Source organism: Nicotiana tabacum, chromosome 3, assembly GCF_000715075.1.
Source record: "Nicotiana tabacum cultivar K326 chromosome 3, ASM71507v2, whole genome shotgun sequence".
Lineage (NCBI taxonomy): Eukaryota > Viridiplantae > Streptophyta > Magnoliopsida > Solanales > Solanaceae > Nicotiana > Nicotiana tabacum.
Window position 1 is genome coordinate 19,751,096 of NC_134082.1, and position 24,134 is coordinate 19,775,229.

A 24,134-nucleotide genomic window follows, 5' to 3' on the forward strand; every position below is an offset into this window, starting at 1 on the left:
GTACCCACTTTATAAAAAAAAGTTTAATTGATACCCAATTTTTTAATCACTTCAAATACATACACTTTTCTTTCTTCTTTAGTGTTGTTTTCTTCTTCTTTGTGCTTAGAGTTTCTTCTTCTTAATTGTAAGATGGGTTAAATTTGTTGTTGTTTTAACAAAATGATTGAGATTTGTTCTTTATAATATTTGAAAGTTATGTTTCAAATTTGAGCTTATTTAGAGTAGATTTTGGCGTTGAATCATGTATTACATTGTTGAAATTCAAAGACCAAGTTTATATTTCAGAAGTTAAGAGACCAAGTTTATATTTCAGAAGTTAAGATTTAAAACCTGAAGTTGTATTCAATAAATTGTACTTAAGATTCAAATTTCTAAAGTTGCATTTGAAAGATAGAAAAATCTGAATTTTACATTGAAGAGATTGAACTCAGATTCAAATTTCTGAAATTGCATTTAAAAGATAAAAGAACTTCATATTTAATTTCTGAAGTTGCATTGAAGAGATTGCACTACTTCAGATCCGAGCAGGTACGACTTGGCAAAATTTTGTGCAATACGTGATAACTTCAATAGTGGCCCCAAAAGTGGGTATCTATGAAAATACCCCAACCTAAAACGGAGAGCCAAATTATACCATTTCGAATAGAATGGAACAACCATCATAGATAGTGTGTACTTTTTAGCTAGTTGACTTCATTACAAAAGAAATTCGTTTATCCAAAAACTTCTAGTCAAGGTAAGGTTGTTTGCACATATCTCATATCTCCTACTACTGGCATCCTTGCAGCATGTATTAACAAGAAAATACTACAAGAGTGGAGAGCCCCCTGAAACAAAAGAAGTGCACATATCAAAGATTATATTTACTCCCATTTCCTCTCATTGGTGATTAGTCTCTGCAAAACTTCAGTTGCAAAATAGACCAGAACAGTCATATCACGATCAGGCTCTCCTTGGTTGGTGTCTATTTCCATAAATGATATTTCGCTCATCCCATAGTCGACAGGAACATGTTTGTTTCTTATTCTTCCATTCTGCTCCGCATGTGTAACAAAACTCGTAGCCACATCTGGAAAAACATGAATTAGGATATCTCAACCACTGCCCAAATAAAGGAAAGAAAAGGAAAGAGTATATGCTATCCAGATTTTACCTGTTTTATTTAGAAACAGTTATTGCCTACCGAAGAAGGAAGAAACAACAGAATTTGCTCAAAGAGACAACGGATGTGAATGTCGTTGAGATTACCTTCTACCACAAATGAAACAAAAAGATCCTTATTCTTTGGACTCGGATAGAGATACCAGCATCCTTTTTCATTTCATGAAATAAAATAGACAGTAGTGAAAAAATTCAAAGCAACCTAAGGAAAGAGATCTTTCAGTTTCTGTTCCATAGGTGGGATTCAATCCTAAAACCTTCCCCTGATTTTGACCTCATTTAGCAATTCCTAAGGATTCTCTCTTCATAACTACATGGTTTCTGGAAGAGAACCATATATCTGGATCACCAAAAGAAGTTATTTCCTACTTGTACTTTTCGCAGTACAAGTTTTCCTGCGAACAGCAGGATTCTTTACAAACGAAGTAGAATACAGTCCTCAAGAATGAGAGAAAAGAGAGTCATGCATCACATATATTTACACATAGATCAAAGGCTTTGGAAGTATCAAAACAAAGAGAACTGATCCTGCCATAAATGCTCTGTCTTCTAAGGATTAGAAATTCAGGTTCTCTTTGTTACCTTTTTGTTCTTAATGACAAGTTACATCATTAGTCTTCATTCGATCGTTTTGTGGTATTAGGACCAGCTTGCAACGGGCAGCCCAATGCACAAAGTATCCCGCGTTCAAGCAGGCTCTGGCGAACGACCGCAGCCCAAGGGGTGCGTGATGTAGACAGTGTACCCTAATGCAAGCATGAGTGACTGTTTCTACGACTTGAACCCGTGACCTATACGTCACATAGAAAAAACTTTAATATTGCTACTAGGCTCCCGTTGAAGGACAAGATTGGAACATCTCGACTAATTCATTAGGTACCTGCTACCTCAGACTCCCCACCAACACAGGTATTGGGTAACTCTTTCCATCAAAGCCTACACATATGGGAAGAAAATCACCTAGAGGCTTTTGCTTCTGATAGGATTTGACCTCTAGTCTCCCATGCTCCATTGCTACACCCTGGGGTGCATGATGCTTTCCACATACTTTTTAATCAACAAGTATTTAAGGCCTTTCTAAAATGCAATAAAACAAAGATTAAACGGATGAGAGATGCTAGTCATACCAATTGAGTGACTGTTAAGTTTTCCGCTCTCTTTTCCTCTTTAGTTGTTCATGTAACTACACATGTCTCCCTTAACAGCATCATGTTCTTTCCTCAATATCATTCCTATACCTTGACCACAATAAATTTAATTCCCTGGTCTTCCCTAAGAAACTGAAAGGCTGAACTTTGCCTTCAAGCACATCCAGCAACAATAAAAGTACTTGTACCAAATCAATTCATAACCCCTCTTCTACAAAATGGGTTGAGTCGACAACCATCAAAGCCAAAAATGAATTTACAGAACTGGCCTCTGAGCAGGCTGGTCACTAACAAAAAAGTACACCAAATAATTGAGGCGGTCCGTCTTTTATATCAGAGGATACAAGAGGGATTTTGGTAAAAGAGCCCGATTTCTTTGTCAAAATAAAACCATTGTACAGCACGATAGGCTAACTTACTATCAACTTAAATCACATTATTATGAGAAATACCAGATATATCCTTCGAAGCATAACAATGTCCACCTGCTTCTTTGCTCTTATATATAATGTACCAATGGATTATTTTCCCCACCAGCATACCATTAAATGACTCTATTTTTAAGTTTCTGTTACAAGTGATCTCTGTTTAGTGTGCCTCCTTGCTCTTTCCCTTTTCCATTGGCAATGGTTACAAAAGTTTCTCACCTAATAAAGATATGAGAAGCACTTGCAAAAACTTAAAAGTTCTGTCATGAAAAGCAGAATGTATCACTTGTAACTCCAGCTATCTAAACAAATGTGATAACTTCACCCAAAATTATGACAAGTCGGGAGGACAGAGTAATGGAGTAAAAACTTCAAATGAAACGATTGATACATTTTTTTTTCTTTTATTTTTTGTAAACCTAAGGTCTAATCTTCCTTTTCCTAGCCAGATTATAAACTTCATGATTTTCACTAGGAATCTCATCAATATCTTCAATAAATGATGCTTTGGTTCGACTAAGTAGCTTAATAGCAAATACAAGCCACATAATTTTGCGTGGCTTATGACAATCTGCTACTTATTTAAGCTACAAAGCACTATATCCTTTTCTTCAGTTTACAGTTCATCAGCTTAAAGCAGCACCAATCAGTCAAGTAGGCAATTCTTAAAACGTTACCAGGTAATTACCAATTAAGTCAGACAAGCTTAATAGCCAACTTTAGGACACAAAAGTATGTATCTTCTGAATAGGTTCCTACCAATCGTTAACAGTGTCTTAAGCTAAATATCTAAGGAAAAAAAAGAAAAAAGTGTATGCTACAAATTACCTTCTTCTGATAATTATTAAAAACACTGGAGAATGAACTATCGTTATGCGTGTAACATCATAAGTTCTTGTGAATCATTCCAAAAGTCATCATTTCCTTTTTTTTTTGGTATGTAAAAAGTCATCATTTTCCTATTAAGTGTAACTCTAACATGTACAGCAAGAATGTAAGAAGTAAGGAGAAGCAAAGGACCTGCAATAAATATGATAGCAACCTTCCCCAAGGGACACCATATGGTTGCACTTTACACACTGACGCCAAAGACTCTGTGTAGCAAGAGACTTGAGCTTTGGGTCATCTACGCACTTGTAAGGGTTTAATCTTCTATAGTCCACACAAGTCATGTTTTGATGCCAAGGAACTTTGCAATTGATACAGAAAATGAGGCGACATTTGGTGCACGTTCTGGCCCCAGCTTGGGCAGAAGTTTGGACCTCAGCTTTTGACATCAATGTAGAACACTTAGGATTTGGGCAGTAAATCTTTTCCGTGACAGGAATAGTAGTTTCCTTCACACGTTCACTCATCAAATCATATAGCTTAGGCGTCAAGAACTTTTTGCAGTTATCTAATTTCAACACAGACTTGCATTTATCATGAGGGCATTCAGGCAGCAATCCTTGAAGGAGCTTAGCTTCGACATGTTTATTCATACAAGAAAAGCAATAATAATGTAGGCAACCATTAATTAGAAACATATGGTCCATATCAGTGTCCTGCAGACAAATAACACAAGTCTCGGTGATGCTTTTTCTCTTTCGAGTATTTTCTAATGGTCGCTTAACCTGAGAGACTATTGCATCAGTAGCAAGTTTAACTGCAAAGTTGACGGTGTTTGGCGTCACAAGAAATGGTGTACAATCCGTAAATTTTCTTAAACAAGATGTTGCCTGTTCAACAAGTACAGCAATGTTATCCTCCACTGGATGCAACTTGCCTCTAATCTGCAAAACATACACCAATCTTATTGATAGGCCTAAGACGGGATTTACATAATATTAATAAATTATACAGATCTAAAGTAACAAAGTAGTATTTTGCCTCAACCCTGTGCACGAGGTGTTCTCCAGTAAGTGCGTGATAGAGAGGAGAGTGGACGTATATACTAGAATGTACTCTGTCCTCCAAGATAAAACTTGACAGACCCAAGAACATATAATTATTCTCCTTACAACAAGAATTTCAAGGAAGAAGAAATCAATGTGGGTCGTCAGTGGTGTGTGTTAATGCGTGTGTATAAAAATTTATTCCAGTTAAGGGGACTCACATATTGCAATGTCATTTGACTATCCAAAAAAACATTAACCCTTTTCAAACCCAGCATTACAGCTACATCAAGCCCTTCAATCAGCGCTTTCAGCTCCACAATTTCATCATTCAACACTTCAGTAGTGCTTTCACCCAAACCCTTACTCACTTCAAACACCAAAATACCACTGGGATCACACACAGCAACTCCAATCCCAGCGAGTTGTTGTTGTTTGGTTCCCACAACCACAACAACACTCTCTTCTTCAACATCTTCTCCCATTAAACCCTTAACATAAACCCTAAAACACTCCCCAGTCCCATTTTGGGCCCCGCCTGTTGACGAGGAGCCCTCACCGTACGGCCTATGCAAATGATCCCCCGTCTTTTTCCACTCGCCCTCCGGCACGCTCAGTATCTCACGCGCGAAGGCTTGATCGTGGATTCGACGGTTGAGGTCGTCTTCGATTTTCTTCATCTCCGCTACAGCTTGTTTACAATCACGAACTTGCTGCTCGTAGTTTGACAATTCTTCGGCGAAAAGATTGGCGACGGTGTTCTTCGGGATGACTTCATCGTCGTAAAAAGTGAGCTTTGAAGTTGAAGGGGCATTTTCTTTTGGGAGAGAGATGTACATGGCTTCTTCCATTTGGAGTTGAAAGGCGAAGAGGAGATCGTTCTCAGCGGCTTCCGCGGCGGCGATTTCGCGGCGTTGTTCGTCGAGTAAGGCGTGAAAATCGTCGTTAACTTCCATTTTTTTCCGGCACAGAACGGAAGAGCTTTTACCAAACTACTAATAAAGAAGAATAGGGAAAGAGCACGAAAGAAGTCTCGGAGTCTTCTCTTGTCAGGCACTACTATGGAATTTCTTTTTCCCTCGACCAAAAAGAAAAGGAATATTTTTATTATCTTAGTTTGGTTTTCACACAAACTTTAATAAGGAACAGAATACTTTTAAGATATATAGTTTTATTTAAACTATAATATTTGTATGACTATAAAACTTTAAAATTTATGGTTTAAAACCTGTCACACCCTACATATATATCACCCTTACATGTACCAAACAATATCATTTATAAGAAAAAATTAACTCAAACCAGAGCTAGTCAAGACACTTACCTCATCTTGACTAGCACAAAGGTCCAAAATCACTTTTCCTTGAGAAATCACCCTCCAACTTGCTAGAATCTAACCAAACATCATTCAAGGAAGTCAACTGTCACAACCCAGTTCGCCCTCTGTGAACTGTCGTGACGGCACCTAGTCTCTACGACTAGGTAAGCCTAACAAATGCGGAAAATAAATGAAACTTGCGGAAGAAATAATCAACAACAACAACCCAGTATAATCCCACTTAGTGGGGTTTGGGGAGGATAGTGTGCACGCAGACCTTACCCCTACCCTGAGATAGAGAGGTTGTTTCCAAATAGACCCTCGGCATCCAAAAGCCAAAAATAACCGAATGAAACAATATTTAAAATGCCGCTCGGCATATATAACACAACTTCTTATAATCTAATACACTATCCCAAAACCCGAAAACTCACGGAACCAAAAAACCTTTGAATGTCTAATAGTGTCTAACTCCAGAATATTTAACAAGGAAAAGAAATACAGAAGGGCAAATGTTTAAAAGCTAGAATAAAAAGGGACTCATCGGTCAGAGGACGCGGCAGATGTACCTCAAAGTCTCTAGAGCAGTCGCCTCACCTCACGGGTGATAAGACTGAATCGCGGTACCTGGATCTGCACATGAAAAACATGCGCAGAAAGGGCATGAGTACACAACAGCAGTACTTAGTAAGTGCCAAGCCTAACCTCGGTCTAGTAGTGACGAGGAAGGTCAGGGCCCTACTGAGACAAAATAAAGAAAATAAGACATGACAATATAAAATAAGCAGTACAGTTGAAACTAACGATAAGAATTTAATACAGGAAAAACAAGGAATTCAATAACTGAAACAGAGGCAAAAACAATCACAAGAAAATAACCGGGGATCCCTCAGTATCCCGGGGATCTTTTTGTACCCTCAATATATACCAGAGATCTCTTGGTATCCCGAGGATCACTCGGTGTCCTCAATATGCGCTAGGGATCTCTTGGTATCCTCAATATACGTGCCAGGGATCTCTCAGTAACCCGCACCTTAGTTCAAATCATAAATACATACATGGGATCTCCCGGGATGCCGTTCTGTAGTCCCAAAGTAAAACACACAGCAACAACACAAGAATACTCAATTAAGCTCAATTTCGTATCAAGTAAACAGACAATTCTAATCTAACATGCTTCACATAATTAAATTAAGGCAGTTTAAGCAAATAAACAGCTAAGTCAATTAGACATGCTTTTTCTAAGCTAGCAGCAGGTTTAAATTGCAAGTAAAATGAAACAGGAAAATGAACACAATTGAAATTACTTAAAGAAAACCGGATGTTCAACAATTAGCTCAAGTACGCACTCGTCACCTCATGTACAAGGCATTTCAAATATCAAATATACTGAATCCTAAGGGGAAGATCCCCCACACAAAGTTAGACAAACCACTTACCTCGAACCGGCTCAAAATCAACCCGAAACCACGCTCTTGCCATGAGTACTTGACTCCAAATGACTCAAATCTATTCAGTTCAATTGCATAATGTAAATAATACTTCAAGTAACTGATTCTACAAAGAAATTCTAAGCTAATACGCGAAATTAGGTAAAATGACCAAAGTGCCCCTCGGGCCCACATCTCAAAATCGGGTAAAATTTATATTTTCAGAGTCCTCACGCTCTCACGAGTTCATGCATACTAAAATTATCCAAATCTAAGGTCAAATTCCCAATCAAAAGTTGACTTTTAAGTCTAAGAACTTTCTTCCAACTTTTCCCTAATATTCATCTCCAATCCAAAATTAAATGATGAAACTAACTATAGATTGATGGAATATAACTAGAAAGGTTTATGACAGAAACCATGTGCGTTTATAACAGAAACCAACTGAAGCTGCAACTCCCAAACTCCAAAAACCTTCCGTCAACCATCCGAAATCATCCCGAGGCCCCCGGGACCTCAACCAAACCTACCAACATATCCCATAACTTCATTCAAACTTGTTCCAACTTTTGGAACGCTTAAAACAACATCAAAATACCTATTTTTCATCGGATTCAAGCCTAAAAATCCCAAAAACTCTAAAAATACGCTTTCGATCAAAAAGTCTATCAAACCTTGTCCGAATGACCTGAAATTTTGCACACACGTCATATTAAACACTACAGAGCTACTCCAAATTTTGGTATTACAAGCATAAATTAGCTATGGACCTCCAAAACACAATCCGAACACGTCCCTAAGCCCGAAATCACCCAACGGAGCTAACAGAACTATCAGATTTCCATTTCGAGGCTGTCTTCTCACGGTTCCAACTACGATCAACTTTCCAACACTTAAGCTCTCATTTAGGGACTAAGTGTCCCAAAACTCTCCGAAACTCAAAACCGATCATCCCGACAAACCAAAATAGTAGAAATAAACTTGGGGAAAGTAGTTAATAGGGGATCGGGGTGTAAATTCTTAAGACGACTGGACGAGTCGTCACATCCTCCTATACTTAAACATTTGTTCATCCTCGAACGAGCATAAAGACATACCTGAAGTAGTGAAAAGATGAGGGTAACAACTGCACATATCCTGCTCGGTCTCCCAAGTCGCCTCCTCGACCGGCTAACCCCGCCACTGAACCTTCACAGATGCAATGTTCTTTGACATCAGCTTTCTACCCTACCTGTCCAATATTGCCACTGGCTCCTCAACATAAAATAGATCCTTGTCCAACTGGACTGAACTGAAATCCAACACGTGTGACGGATCACCGTGATACCTTTGAAACATCGAAACATGAAATACTGGATGAACTTCGGCCAATCTGGGAGGTAAGACAAGCTCATAAGCAACCTCTCCAACACGCCTCAATATCTCAAAAGGGCCAATAAACCTCGGACTCAACTCCCCTTTCTTCCCAAATCTCATAACGCCCTTCATAGGCGAAACCCGAAGTAGAACCCACTCTCTAACCATATAGGAAACATCACAAACCTTCCGGTCTGCGTAACTCTTCTATCTGGACTGGGCTGTACGGAGTCTATCCTGAATCATCTTAACCTTCTCCAAAGCATCCTGAACTAAGTCTGTGCCCAATAATCTGGCCTCACCCAGCTCAAACCAACCCATCGGGGATCTACGTTGTCTACCGTATAAAGCCTCATACGGTGCCATTTGAATGCTGGACTGATAGCTGTTGTTGTAAGAAAACTCCGCCAATAGCAAGAACTGATCCCAAGACCCTCCAAACTCAATCACACACACACAGAGCATATCCTCAAGAATCTGAATAGTGCGCTCGGACTGTCCGTCCATCTGGGGGTGAAATGTTGTACTCAACTCCACTTGAGTACCCAACTCATGCTGAACGGCTCTCCAGAACCGTGATGTGAACTAAGTACATCTATTTGAAATGATGAAAATCAGAATACCATGCAGACGAACAATCTCCCGGATATGGATCTTCGCCAACCGCTCTGAGGAATAGGTAGTACACACAGAAATAAAGTAAGCGAACTTGGTCAGCCGATCCACAATCACCCAAATAGCATCGAACTTTCTCAAAGTATGTGGGAGCACAACTACAAAGTCCATGGTGATCTGCTCCCACTTCCACTCCGGAATCTCTATCTGCTGAAGCAACCCACCCGATCTCTTGTGCTCATACTTCACCTGCTGACAGTTGAGGCACCGAGCTACAAATCCAACTATATCTTTCTTCATCCATCTCCATAATAGTTTTGCCTCAAATCCTGATACATTTTCGTGGAACCTAGATGAATATAATACCACGAGCTATGGGCCTCCTCCAGAATCAACTCCCGAAGCCCATCAACATTGGGTACACAAATCTGACCCTGCATCCTCAATACCCCATCATTACCAATAGTCACATCTCTGGCATCACCATGCTGAACCTTGTCCTTGAGGACAAGCAAATGAGGGTCATCATACTGTTGCTCCCTGATACAATCAAATAAGAAAAACTAAGAAACCACGCAAGCTAGAACCCAACTGGGCTCCGAAAGGTCCAATCTCACAAACTGGCTGGCTAAGCCCTGAACATCCATCGCCATAAGCCTCTCTGATGCTGGTAAATAAGCCATACTCCCCAAACTCTCTGCCCGACGACTTAAGGCATCGGCCACCACATTGTCCTTGTGTCATGACTGGCACACCTCCTTTTTACTACACCCTCGGAAGAGGAGTATATAGGGAGTTTTTCCAATTAAAGGACAATCGAAACGAGATTTATTTGTTTAAAGATTTAGAGTCGCCACTTGGGAGATTTATGGTGTCCCAAGTCACCGGTTGAATCCCGAATTGAGGAAAAGCTTGACTCTGTTTAACAGTCCGCGAACCAGAAATTCGGGTAAGGAATTTTGTTAACCCGGGAGAAGGTTTTAGGCATTCTCGAGTTCCGTGGTTCTAACACGGTTGCTCAACTGTTATATTCAGTTTTATTATTTGATTTTAAACAAGTTTTAAACCTATGTGCAAATTCTGACCCTTTAACCGCTTTATTTAATTATTTAAAGAAGATTGCAACATTATTAAAGCACATCTCGAACCACGTCACATAAATGCACCCGTGGTCCTTGACATACTTTAACATCGTTGAGATTTGGATTTGGGTCATATAAATGCGCACCCGGATTTAAGAAAGTAACTTTATTAAAATATCGCACCTAAAGCAACTACGCGTTTTTAACTTTGCGAGGGCCATTGAAATTTACTAAATGGCACGCCTCGAATTCTAAATAATTTTAAAGACATAATTAAGAGGGCCACGCGATTTGTCACTTTACTTGGCGCGGCGCGCCTCGATTCCATTTTTAAGAGAATATTCAAACTATAGCTTGAAGGGCCATGAGTTATGAGTTATCTAATTATGACTCACCTCCAATCTATTTGATGGGCTTAATTAACTAACACTAAATGTAGTTAAAGGTTCCATTCAAACTAACTAGGAAGGATTATGTGAGGGAAACTTAATTCATTACATAAAGGACTTGGGCCAACCCAATTTGATACAAGAAAACACTTTCCGAACTGGGCCTCAAAGTGAGCCCAAATTCTGAGCCTTGCAGCTGTTGAGTCAAGAACCAATCATCGAATCCCTACCTCGTTTGAGGCTGTTAGTGAATTCAATATGAGCCAAGGAAGGGATTGGTACCTGTACAAGCAAGATTGGGAGTCGTTTTACCTCATCATTAACCAGTTAGACAACACCCAATAATGATCCGATCATGGAAGCACTCGTGAATTCCAATTCTAATTACTAACAATAGGCGATGGAATTTAACAACTTCAGTCTCATAACAGCACAATTAATCATATTGCTCCTATATAGAGGCTACCATATCTACTGATTTTAGTCATTCAATCATCTAATTAAGCGGGTTGCTGCTTAAAGTTATATGCAGAATTTCATCGTTGATTCAACTGAACGAACCTGATGTTTAAGCTTTCAAGCAGATTCGAAACTAAATGTCGTGACAAAGTCTATTTATACATCATTGGTTTTCAAGTTACCGAGCATTCGGCCAAAATTGAACCTCATATCTATTTCAAATCAGACTCACCCTCAAGGAGCATTGTCACTGACCAACACACAAATATGAATATATACAAACTAAAGTTTCCAAAGAAAGACAAAATTAAGCTCCTACAATAAGAACAAATGACCAACAGGCTTCAAGTCTTCCATATTTCCATATCACCAGGTTTTTACATTGAGAAGAGTTAAATAAGTACCTGAGATCACAAATAAAAGCGGGTAATAAGATCAGCAACGCAATAGCAAAAGCAAGGGTCAACAGCAAAGCAGATCAACAGAATCGACCATCAGCTCCAAAAATCAAATTCCAAACCCAGAAGTTGAAATAAACAACCAGAAACCAATTCGATCCAAACAATGGACTAGGAAAACTTCAACCCAAGCTGATTTTAATCCATTTCTAAGGTCGACTAGTCAGGATTTGTTGTATCATCAGGAAAACTTCAGAAATTAGCCAAAGAACTCAATGGAACAATACCTTTTCTGAATTTTGTTTTTTGTCTAGAATTTTCAGAGATTTTTAGCCCTTCCCAGTTTCTTGGGTATGTATTTTAGCTCTTGCATCGCTCTAATCTATGCCTTGAATGGCAAGGAAAAGATGCCTTTATAGGCAAGTAAATAGGGTAGACCCAAGGAGATACATTTTTGCCATTCAGTCCTTTTTTAGTTTCTATTTTAGCTTAAACACCCCTGGTTTAAATTCAGATTTTGCAAAGTAGTCCCCTCCCCAGCTTCCTAGAAGCTTCCCAGACAGTTACAAGTAGATTCCCTCACCACGACTACCCAAACTAACCCTCATACCCCTGTTATTTACCTTAAACCCCAAATGAGACATGGGTCAAATTAGCCAACGGCTGAATTTACCCCAAGAAACCAAACCAATTTGAATGGGCTGCTCTTTGCCAAATGGACCAAAGACAAACCAAAGCCCAGACGAACACTTATCTATTTGAAAAAGAAAAATCTGCAAGCCATGATAACATGAAATGATTTCAAAGCAAATCTACTAACTTACTAATCAATTAACGATGACTAGGCAAGGATTTAACTCAGTTGAAGTAACTTAATTTAAAAAAATAACTTGGATGGCTAAACAGAAAACAAGATCGGAGAATTATCCATGCTATTAACACAACAGACTAAAGAAATCAGGAAATAAACTTTCACGAAGAAGAGAAGGACAATGACCGGAAGACCAATCTAAACTCGAGAGATTAGTCGAGTTTCAACCAGACTAATATTAGAAGATTAAGCTAAAGAAAATGGGAGGAAGAAGAGAATAAGACAATCAAAAAGGAAAAGAAGATAAGAGAAGAAAAGAGCTTACCGATTTAGACTCGGAATCCATCGGAGATGAAAGCCCTAACAAAGCTAAGGTCGAACATTTGAATCCGAACTTCAGACCTCAAAGAACGGTGCCTTCTGCCCATGCATGTACCAAGATTGACGACAGAGTGGTTTTGAACTTTTGGGGTTGACCTCAGATTCGAGATTCGCGGAGCTCTGGGTCGATTCGAAGGAGAGTAGTTGTGGATTTGTCATGAGGGGATCCTGAGGGTTGTGGGGTGTTAGTTTGGGGTTGAACGGAGGCAGCGCCACCACTGGAGAGCACAAGGGAGGCGCTAGGGTTTTCTTTCAAAACCAGATTCGAGACGTTCTGGGTTGATTCAAGGCAAACGGAGGGGGAATTTGGAATGAGGGGCTCTTGATGGTCATGGGGTGTTATTTTGGGAGTAGTTGGAGGTGGCGCCGCCGGTGGATGGTGGCGGAAAAAGGGCAGTTCCGTTAGGGTTAGGTTTGGGCTTTCTGAAGACGGGGGTGTTGGAATGATGAAATGAGGGGGGTAGGGTGCGTTTGGACATATATATATTAAACCCCCCCACATATTAGTTGGATCAGGCGATATCAACGACCCAGATCAAGCTTGCTGAAACGACGTCGTTTGACTTAGGGGGTTTGGACCGGGTTGGACGGTCTGGGCCTGGACGGGTACGGGGAAAAATGGCTTTGGGCCTGGGCACTTTTAACTGAAGGCAGCCCAATCCTATCTCTTCAATTCTTTTTTCAATTTTCCATTAATTCTCAATTCCTTTTCTTTTTTAAAAATCTTTTTCTTTTTCCAAAATTAAAATTAAAGCCTAAATTAAATTCTAAACCAAATTATCCTACCAAATTAAATTAATTAACCCTAATAATTATTACTACAAATAATTAAAAACCAAATTAAAGGAAAAACTACCAAAATAAAATATAAAAATTAAAAGTTCCAAATAAACTATTTTTATGATTTTCCCATTTTATAAAATAACTAATTTGTCAATTAATCCTAAGATGTAAAATTAAATCCTAAATGCAAATGCAACATATTTTTTGTAATTTTCATTAATTAAATAAAATAAAAATGCACAAACAAATGTAAACAATTACCAGAAAATGTCACGAAAATCCCCAAAATTGCAAACACTGAAAGAAATTGTTTTGTTTTGAATTTATGGGAGTAATTCATATCTGGCAAAAATCACGTGCTCACAGCTGCCCCTCTTTGCGCGGAAACACGGAGAGTTTTCGTGCAAAGATAAAGTGAGCGGATACGAGCAATTTTTGCCCGTTTGAATACTCCGTGGGAAGCATTTTTGAAAAAGTTGACCGCACCCTGCTTCTGAGGTTGCCTACATATCCTTGGCTAAAAAGGAATCAGGTCCGTGTAGTTCAGGAATGTTTGGTAGTTGGGACTACTAGGAAGTTGTGATTTCACTGTTGCTACTGCTGTTGCTACTACTTACTGAACCCCCTTATTACACCGTCAAAATAAAACAAGAAGCTAGACTAGACTATGATCTATGAATTACAAAAGTCCTATCTGTATCTTCAAGCTTGCTCTTGTGTTTCTTGTTGCCTTGTTGTCCTCCATTCTCTCGGAAACATCCGTTTGTTGCCACCTTGAATTGTAAACTGAGGTGTTTTCCCCTTCTTCAGGTGGGTGCCTGACTGCTGAACTTGATATGGATTCCTATGCTATACAGGCGGGCTCCTGACTGCTGAATGTGAATGTATTCCCGTGCTATTCAGGCGGGCTCCTGACTTCAACATAAACAAAGCAAAGAATTTGAAAGCTAAACTTAAATGGTACTCCCTTATTCTCCAGGCAGGCTCCTGACTGCTGCATTTGAAAGTATTCCCTGCTCTCCAGGCGGGCTCCTGACTTCGACGTAGACAAAACAAAGAATTTGAAAGCTACAATTTAAATTGTACTCCCTTGTTCTCCAGGCGGGCTCCTGACTTCTGACTTGAAATGTATTCCCTGCTCTCCAGGCGGGCTCCTGACTTCAAGATAGACAAAACAAAGAATTTGAAAGCTAAATTTAAATTGTACTCCCTTGTTCTCCAGGAGGGCTCCTGACTTCAACAAAACAGACAAAAACAAAGAAAATATTCTGCCCTAGTTTGGTGGCCGGGGATAGATGTGATTGTAAAACTAAATCATATTACCAAGTATTACTAAGGATTTGAAAGCTAGGTCCCATTATTCAGGGGGGTCCTGACAACTCTTAACTAAATGACAATTTAAAATCTAAGTTATATCTTCTACAGGTGTGACTTCTACTAAATCTTGCTATATAAGAGGATTTTTAAACTACTCCCTATTATCCAGGAGGGTCCTGAATCAAAAGTCCAATTTTATCTTAAGAGTGACAACTTTTATGGCTAAATTATACTACCCTATAGGAGACTTTACGCTAAATGTTGTTATCTAATCGAAATCTTAAAGCTAAGTCCCATTATTCATGAGGGTCCTGTAAACTCCTAATTGAATCCTATCTCAAACATGCACTCTTCTAAGCCAACTTATATTCCTTTGGGATGCATTTATGCTAGATGATGCTATTTCTGAACATTTAAACTAGGTCCCATTTTCCAGGAGGGTCCTGAAAGTTTTACGGTCAAACCTGTTTTGATACTTGCTCTTTCCCTTGCGGAGAGTTTCTCCGAAGCGAACGAATTTTCTGCCCCTGTCTCAATAAAAGAAAAATTTGTCAGTTTAAAGTGGTGGTTAGCTGATGGCATTCTTGCTGAAGATCTTTCTGCTGCACTGTTTTGTTCTGACTGGCTTCTCCGAACTGGCCCTGAACCTCTTTGACTTTCTAACTGACTTTCAAACCCCATGACCTTTGACGAGCCGAGTGTTCTATACCCCCGCTGTTGTTTTACCTCTGACCCCTTTATCTAAACTTTTGCATCTCCCATGACATGACCAAATCATTCCACCGATGAAACTTTCGGTGATTCCTTGTACCCCTCCTTACTTCATGCTGTCTTTAATATGCTCTGACCACATTGTGATTTGCAATTTTGGGAGGTTGTAGTGAGCTTTGAAACTCTTTTCCACTTACTTGGGACAAGACTGACATTAAAACCTCTTAGACAAATAAACCCAAAGGAAAGTGAAATGCAATGACTTTGCGGGTTAAGGATAAGAAGAATCCAAAACCAGATAACTGCTACAAAGGGAAAAGGAAAAGAAAAAGAAAAAGAAAAAGAAAAAGAAACTTATCTGAGTGGAATAGCTGGTACCAATGATCATGACATGCATTTCGGATTAATTCGCCCAATCTGTCCAACCAATCAACCTTCAGTTGTCGTACTTCATTGCCCCAAAATTACCATGACTTGATTACCTTACCCAAACCTTGACCTTGTTCATCCTACGGTGCCTTGAAAGGTTTTCACCAGCAGACCTCTTTTATTCGTTCATCTCTAGACTCACTTTCGCCTTACAGTGCCCATGAGGATTTTCACCAATAAGACTCTCTCATTTTTCTCTCAACTCCCGTCGCCTTACGGTGCATGTGAAGGTTTTCACCAATAAGACTCTCTCATTTTTATTTTTCCTGCTTGAACCAGAGCGTTGCCCCTGACATGAATTACATTTACCTGCTCGACTTGGCATTTCTCAAAGACTGATCAGAAGGTCTTTCTTTGGACCGTAATGCGGGCTTTTGGATAGGGTTAGAAGGAAAGGGTATAAAAGGCTCAAAACAATTCAAATGGGTTAAAGTTACAACTTTCGGAATCAGGTTTCTCACAACAAACACAGCTTCTGCCCCAGTTTCTTGCATGGGGATTTTTGGATTTTGTTTTGATGAGACCGAACCGTGAGGCTGCGTATGTATCCTTAAAAGGAATCAGATCGAACGTAGTTCATGTCATAGAAATTACTTTGTTGTTGTGATTTTTATTTTCTCTCTTTCTTTTCTTTCTCACTTTTTTTTCCTGTTGTTCTTCAATTTGTTTTCTTTCCCTTCTTTTTGCTTTTTTGCTTTTCTCTTTTCTTTTCTTTTCTTTTCTTTCTTTTCATTTTTCATTTTTCTTCTCCTTTTCCTTTCTTGCTGATTCTTTCTTTTTCTTTTCACTTACTTATCCTCCGCACTTGCATTTCTAAATTGTGTCGTTGATCCCAAAAGAGGGGTATGAAAGAAAATAAATAAGGCTCAAAAGGGATGACAAGGGATAAGGTGTTTAGATAGCAGAACAAAATGCCTTCGTCATTTCAATCTTCAAAATATGCCAAATACAAACAAGTATAATCAAAGAAAGAAATCATACATAATATCTTTTGACTGCATCAGAATTGATAGCTATTTCTACACATTTTCCTTCTACATCTGTCAAATATAACGCGCCATTGGACAACACTTTAGTTACAACAAATGGCCCCTGCCAGATTGGGGCGAACTTTCCTTTTGCGTCAGCCTGATGAGGCAAGATACGTCTCAACACTAACTGACCCACTTCAAACTTCCGTGGACGTACCTTCTTGTTATATGCCCTCGCCATTCTCTATTGGTACAATTGGCCGTGACACACTGCTTCCAATCTCTTTTTATCGATCAGACTTAATTGTTCCAAGCGGGTTTTGACCCATTCAACGTCATCAATATCTACCTCAGCGACAATCCGAAGGGATGGGATTTCAATTTCTGCGGGTATCACCGCCTCCGTGCCATACACCAACAAATAAAGAGTGGCCCCTACCGAAGTACGGACAGTAGTGTGATAACCCATCAATGCAAACGACAACTTTTCATGCCACTGTCTAGAACCTTCCACCATTTTTCGAAGTATCTTCTTTATATTCTTGTTGGCTGCCTCGACCGCTCCATTCGCCTTAGGGCGGTATGAGGTGGAATTGCGATGTATAATCTTAAACTACTAACATGTCTCTATCATCAGATGACTATTGAGATTAGCACCATTATCCGTGATGATTACCTTCGGAGTCCCAAACCGACAGATGATATTTGAATGCACAAAGTCGACCACTGCTTTCTTGGTCACAGATTTGAACGTTTTCGCTTCAACCCACTTAGTGAAATAATCAATGGCTACCAGGATAAACCTATGTCCGTTCGATGCTACCAGCTCAATTGGCCCAATGACATCCATGCCCCAAGTAACAAAAGGCCATGGTGCAGACATTGTATTTAATTCAGATGGTGGAGAATGAATCAAATCTCCATTCACTTGGCACTGATGACATTTACGCACAAAACTGATGCAATCCCTCTCCATAGTGAGCCAGTAGTAACCTGCTCGGAGAATCTTCTTTGCCAGAACGTACCCACTCATATGCGATCCACAAACTCCGGAGTGTACCTCAGTCATGATTGCTGTGGCCTGTCTAGCTTCTATGCATCTTAGCAATCCCAGATCTGGAGTTCTTTTGTACAATACCACTCCACTAAAGAAAAACCACTTTCCAATCGTCGAATTGTTCTTTTCTGATCACCAGTGGCCTGTACCATATATACCTCCATCCTAATGTATTCTTTGATATCATGGAACCATGGCTCCCCATCCAGTTCTTCTTCCACCATATTACAGTAAACATGCTGATCATGGACCTAAATTTGCAAAGGGTCCACATAAGCCTTATCTGGATGATGTAACATTGACGCTAGGGTGGCCAAAGCATCGGCAACTTCATTATGGATCCTCGGGATATGCCTAAATTCTATTGACTGAAACCACTGACAAAGATCATGCAAACATTGTCTGTACGGTATGAGTTTCAAATTCCGTGTTTCCCATTCTCCCTGAATCTGGTGCACTAGGAGGTCCGAGTTACCCAAGACCAAGACTTCCTGGACACCCATATCCACAGCTAACCTCAAACCCAGAATACATGCCTCGTACTCATCCATGTTGTTGGTACAATAAAAACGAAGCCGAGCCATAACAGGGTAGTGCTGCCCTGTTTCAGAAATAAATACTGCTCCTATCCCCACGCCCTTCATGTTTGCGGCTCCATCAAAGAAAAGTTTCCATCTAGGCTTCTCGACTTGTTCCAACTCATCAATGTGCATCACCTCTTCATCAGGGAAATAAGTCTTCAAAGGTTCGTAATCTTCGTCAATCGGGTTCTCGGCCAAATGGTCTGCCAAGGCCTGTGCTTTCATTGCAGTTCGAGTCACGTAGACAATGTCAAATTCTGTGAGCAGGATCTGCCACTTTTCAAGCCTCCCTGTGGGCATAGGCTTCTGAAAGATATACTTCAATGGATCCAAGCGGGATATGAGATAGGTAGTGTAAGATGACAAATAATGTTTCAGCTTCTGCGCCACCCAGATTAGGGCGCAACATGTCCTTTCAAGCTGAGTGTACTTGACCTTGTACGGTGTGAATTTCTTGCTAAGATAGTATATGGCTTACTCCTTCCTGCCAGTGATATCATGTTGACCCAATACACAGCCGAATGAATTGTCCAATACCGTCAAATATAGAATCAAAGGTTGCCCTGGTTCTGGCGGGACCAACACGGGTGGGTTTGACAAATACCTCTTTATCTTATCAAACGTCTCTTGACATTCATCTGTCCACTTGACCGCAACGTCTTTCTTTAACAGCTTGAAGATAGGCTCACAAGTTGTCGTGAGCTGAGTGATGAACCTGCTGATATAATTCAATCTCCCCAACAAACTCATCACTTCGGTCTTGTTCTTCGGAGGTGGCAATTCCTGGATGGCCTTGATTTTTGATGGGTCCAATTCAATACCCCGGCGGCTGACTACGAACCCCAACAACTTTCCAGACGGCACCCCAAAAGCACACTTTGCAGGATTAATCTTGAGATTGTACCTGCGAAGCCTTAGGAAGAACTTCTTCAGATTCCTGACATGGTCAGACTGCTTTCTGGATTTCACGATCACATCATCCACGTACACCTCAATTTCCTGGTGTATCATATCATGGAATATTGTTGTCATTGCCCTCATGTAGGTCGTCCCAGCATTTTTCAAACCGAATGGCATGACCCGATAGCAGTACGTTCCCCATGGCATGATGAATGCCGTCTTTTCTGCATCTTCCTCATCCATTAAGATCTGATGATAACCCGCGTAACAATCCACAAAAGAACCAATATCATGTTTGGCGCAATTGTCAATCAAGATATGGATGTTTGGCAATGGGAAATTGTCTTTTGGACTTGCCTTGTTGAGATCCCGATAGTCAACACACACCCTGGTCTTGCCATCCTTCTTCGGTACATGCACAACATTGGCTAACTAGGTGGGATACCGGGTTACCCGAATGACTTTGGCATCGAACTTCTTGGTGACCTCTTCCTTGATCTTTACACTCATATCCGTTTTGAATTTTCTCAGCTTTTGTTTGACAGGAGGGAATGCCGGTCAGTGGGCAATTTGTGAACCACTAAATCAGTACTTAGACCCGGCATGTCATCATAAGACCATGCAAAAATATCTTTGTATTCGAATAGTGCTTTAATTATCTCCTCCTTGAGTTGAGGTTCCAGATGGACACTTATTTTAGTTTCACGGACATTATCTTGGTCCCCTAGATTAACTACTTCTGTATCGTTCAAGTTAGGTTTGGGCTTTTCCTCAAAATGACTTAGTTCCTTACTAATTTCTTCATAGGCCTCATCATCATCAAATTCCAACTCGTCATCACACTCAATTTCTTGTATTATTATTTCAGAGTTAGATTGACTTTTAAAACTGGGCCGAAGATTCCTCATGCATGTCATGTCATTGATATCAGCATAAAAAAACTGTACAAAAGAAGAAGAAACAAAAATAAAATTAGAAGGAATGAAGGAAAAGGGACAATTGCATTTCATTGAATTTAAAAATAACAGGGTTTTAACACATCCAACTGGACGGAACATAATATCTGAATTACAGACCCTGGAATAATCCAGAAAACTAAAAGAAAATCAAAACACACTACCGAGACTCCCTCCAGATAGGAAGAGGAGTGGCTTCCTAGTTGTTGACTTTTGCACGTGGTCCCACGAATTGCACATCTGCCTTGCTTGACCCTTCCCCGACCTCAACCATGTTAACCTCAGTGAACAACCTTTTGAGTCCCTTCTCCAAGTTTCCATCAGCACCAATCAATGATCGAGGAACCTTTGACAACAATTGCTTTCTAACACCCGGCCTGAGGAATGATCTGGACAGACGCGAGATTGGCTTTGGCAGTGCCCATGCTTTCTATTTCATTTTTCGGGATCGTCTCACATCTGCTACTGTGGGCTTGAACCCCAAGCCAAAAGTATCCAAATTCTTTGGAAGAGACACTGGCTGCACAATACCTTGCAGTGATGCACCCAAACCCTTGCCCGGTACAAAACCATTTTTCAACATTTCAACGGATACCATGACTGATGCCGCAACTATCTTTGGAGTTGGAACGCACTTTCCTTCCGGAATTTTCTCTACCAATACTGTGTCGAAAACCTGATAAACCCACGATCCCTTGTCGTCGTCAACCTCTATGAACGGAACAATGGCATCATTGGGCACACATAAATTATCTTCATCGTGTACACCAATTTCCTGTCGATCCCATTCAAACTTGACGACTTGATGCAGAGTAGATGGGACTGCCTTGGCGACATGAATCCAAGGTCATCCCAATAGCAGGTTATAAGAAACAACCACATCGAGTACCTGGAATTCCATAGTAAAATCAACTGGTCCTATGGTGAGTTCAAGCACTATGTCCCCAACTGAATCTTTCCCTCCACCATCGAATCCCCGAACACAAATACTATTCTTGTGAATTCTTTCATCTTCCACTTTCAGCTTGTTCAACGTGGAGAGAGGACAAATGTTTGAACTAGACCCATTGTCAATCAGTACCCGAGTAACCACGAAATCTTCGCATTTCACCGTCAGATAGAGGGCTCTATTATGCTTAGTACCCTCCACGGGCAACTCATCATCAGAAAAAGTGACTCTGTTCACCTCAAATATCTTGTTAGCTATCTTTTCCAAGTGGTTTGCTGAGATTTTGTTAGGAACATGGGCCTCATTCAAGATCTTCATCAAAGCCCGACGGTGCTCGTCAGAATGGATCAATAATGACAATAACAAAATCTGAGCCGGTGTTTTCCTCAACTGCTCCACAATGGAATAGTCTTGCGCTTTCATCTTTTTCAAAAATTCCTCTACTTCTTCCTCGGTCACAACTTTCTTCACCAATACTGGGTTATATTATGAAGTCTTAGCTTTCCTCAACTCTTCGGGGGCAAAGCATCTCCCCGATCGAGTCAAACCATGGGTCTCACACACTTCTTCTCTAACCTCTTTCCCCTAGTAAGTTACTGTCACTCGTTCATAATTCCACAGGACCGCCTTGCTATTGACTATCAGTAATTGAGTTACTGATTTTATGATAATAGGCTTTGTGCGAGCACCCTTCACGACCACAACAGGTTTACTTGTAACCCCTGGTACCACTACTTTAGCTTTCTCTAGTTTCACTGCAACAGTACTTGACGACCCTTTCTCGGCTACCACAGCCGGCTTGCCGTCTACCTCTTTTAACTGGACCACTGATTTCCCACTGATTATCTTTTACTTGGGACTGTTTTCACCAGAACGGATCATCATCACCATCTGCGAGGATTTCTTAGGCTCCCCTCCCTTATGTATCAACTCAATCATATGGGTCTCATGGTGAGATGGCAGCAGATTCTGGTTGATATTTGGTGCTTCTGGGTCCTGAACCTCGATCCGATGAGTATTAATAAGCTCTTGCACAACTATTTTCAGTTTCCAACACTTCTTTGTGTCGTGTCCGAGGACCCCCAAACAATACTCACAACTCACCGAGCGGTCAAGATTTCTGGGAAGGGGATTCGGCATTTTGGCCTCGATCGGATTCAACATACCCAACTGTCTCAGCCTGTGGAATAGACTAGTATAGGATTCTCCCAATGGAGTAAAAGTCTTTTGCTTCTGCAACCTCTTATTCTTAAAGGCTTGATTGGGTTGAAAACCTATTCCAGGAGGATTTCTGTAGGTTTTTTGGGGGTGGATAGTTATTTTGTGGAGCTTGGTATGGATTTTGGGGAGCCGGCGTACGCCATTATGTGTGAGCGGGAGGTTGGGTATAGGTTTGTGCATGATGGACAGAAAAATGGGAATATGGCAGTGGGTAGTAATGTTGTGGTGGGCTTTATAGAGTGTGGGGGTAATTTTAGGGATAGGGTCGAGGCTGGTTGTAGTAATGTGGAAGGTTCCTGGATCCACCCCAAGCTGCTGACTCGATCGTCGCAACATCCTCTTTCTTCTTCTTTCCGAGCACACCCCAGTACCGTTTTGAATGGCCTGAATGGTTGCTTTGATTGCTGAATAACTCATGATCTTATTGGACTAGAGTCCCTCCTCAACCATGCCTCCCATTTTCACAACTTCATTAAAGGACTTGCCCACTGCTGACACCAAATGACCAAAATAAGTGGGCTCCAAAGCCTGCAAGAAATAATCAACCATCTCACTTTCTTTCATCGGGGGGTCAACCCTCGCCGCTTGCTCTCTCCAATGGAATCCATATTCCCTAAAGCTCTCACCGGGCTTCTTCTCAAGTTTTGTCAATGACAGACGATCTGGGATGATTTCGAGATTATATTGAAAATGACAGGCAAAGGCTTGGGCCAAGTCGTCCCATGTGTACCACCTGCTATGATATTGTCTGGTGTACCATTCTAGCGCCGACCCACTCAAACTTTGGCTAAAATATGCCATCAACAATTCATCTCTTCCACATGCTCCTCTCATTTTGCTACAAAATCCTCTTAAGTGTGCTACTGGGTCACCATGCCCATCGTACAAATCAAACTTGGGCATTTTGAACCCTGCTGGCAATTGAACATCTGGGAACAAACATAAATCCTTATAAGCCACACTCACTTGGCCTCCCAGCCCCCTGATATCTCGGAACGATTGCTCTAAGCTTTTGACCTTTCTGATCATCTATTCATGCTCAGGATTTCTGGGCATTTTCTCGGTCTCTGCCGGGATATCAAGATGAGGAGTGTAAGGATACGGTTCTGGAACTTTGAAGGTGGTTTCAGGGGGATAATATTGGTTGTCGTGAGTCTGGAATAGAGGTTAACTGGAGGATCGGTGTAATGTAGCAGGTGGAGGTGCCACAAAAACAGGTGTAATTGGTGGAGGAGGGTATGAAACTTGTTTGGGTGGTAGAGCTTAAGAAGTATGGGAAGTGGTGCCATGACATTGTTGGTAGAGGGGAAAGGCTGGAGATGAGTTCATAGTGGGAGGCTCCGGAGGTTGGGCTGATGGTGGGATATAAGCAGGATTGGCGGGATAAACCGCTGGTGGATGCCCCT

The 24,134-nt window shown here is 40.7% G+C and overlaps 1 protein-coding gene across 1 annotated transcript; it reads right to left on the reverse strand.

Moving 5' to 3' along the window:
* Window positions 1-642: 642 nt before the first annotated feature.
* On the reverse strand, window positions 643-5,694 carry LOC107767565 (E3 ubiquitin-protein ligase RSL1). Its single transcript, XM_016586603.2, has 3 exons — window positions 4,836-5,694; window positions 3,761-4,512; window positions 643-1,072 (listed from the first exon to the last, which is right to left on the reverse strand). The coding sequence occupies exons 1-3, from the start codon at window positions 5,568-5,570 to the stop codon at window positions 946-948; spliced, it is 1,614 nt and encodes a 537-aa protein (XP_016442089.2). The 5' UTR covers window positions 5,571-5,694; the 3' UTR covers window positions 643-945.
* Between the last annotated feature and the right edge of the window lie 18,440 nt (window positions 5,695-24,134).

What these genes read in the sequence shown, in the direction of transcription:
- LOC107767565 (XM_016586603.2), bottom strand. Translation starts at nt 5,570, where the DNA reads ATGGAAGTTAACGACGATTTTCACGCCTTACTCGACGAACAACGCCGC. An exon ending in GTCAAATGACATTGCAATAT is followed by an intron (nt 4,513 to 4,835) that starts GTGAGTCCCCTT and finishes TATGTTTTGCAG; the next exon opens with ATTAGAGGCAAGTTGCATCC. An exon ending in TGCTATCATATTTATTGCAG is followed by an intron (nt 1,073 to 3,760) that starts GTCCTTTGCTTC and finishes ATGTTTTTCCAG; the next exon opens with ATGTGGCTACGAGTTTTGTT.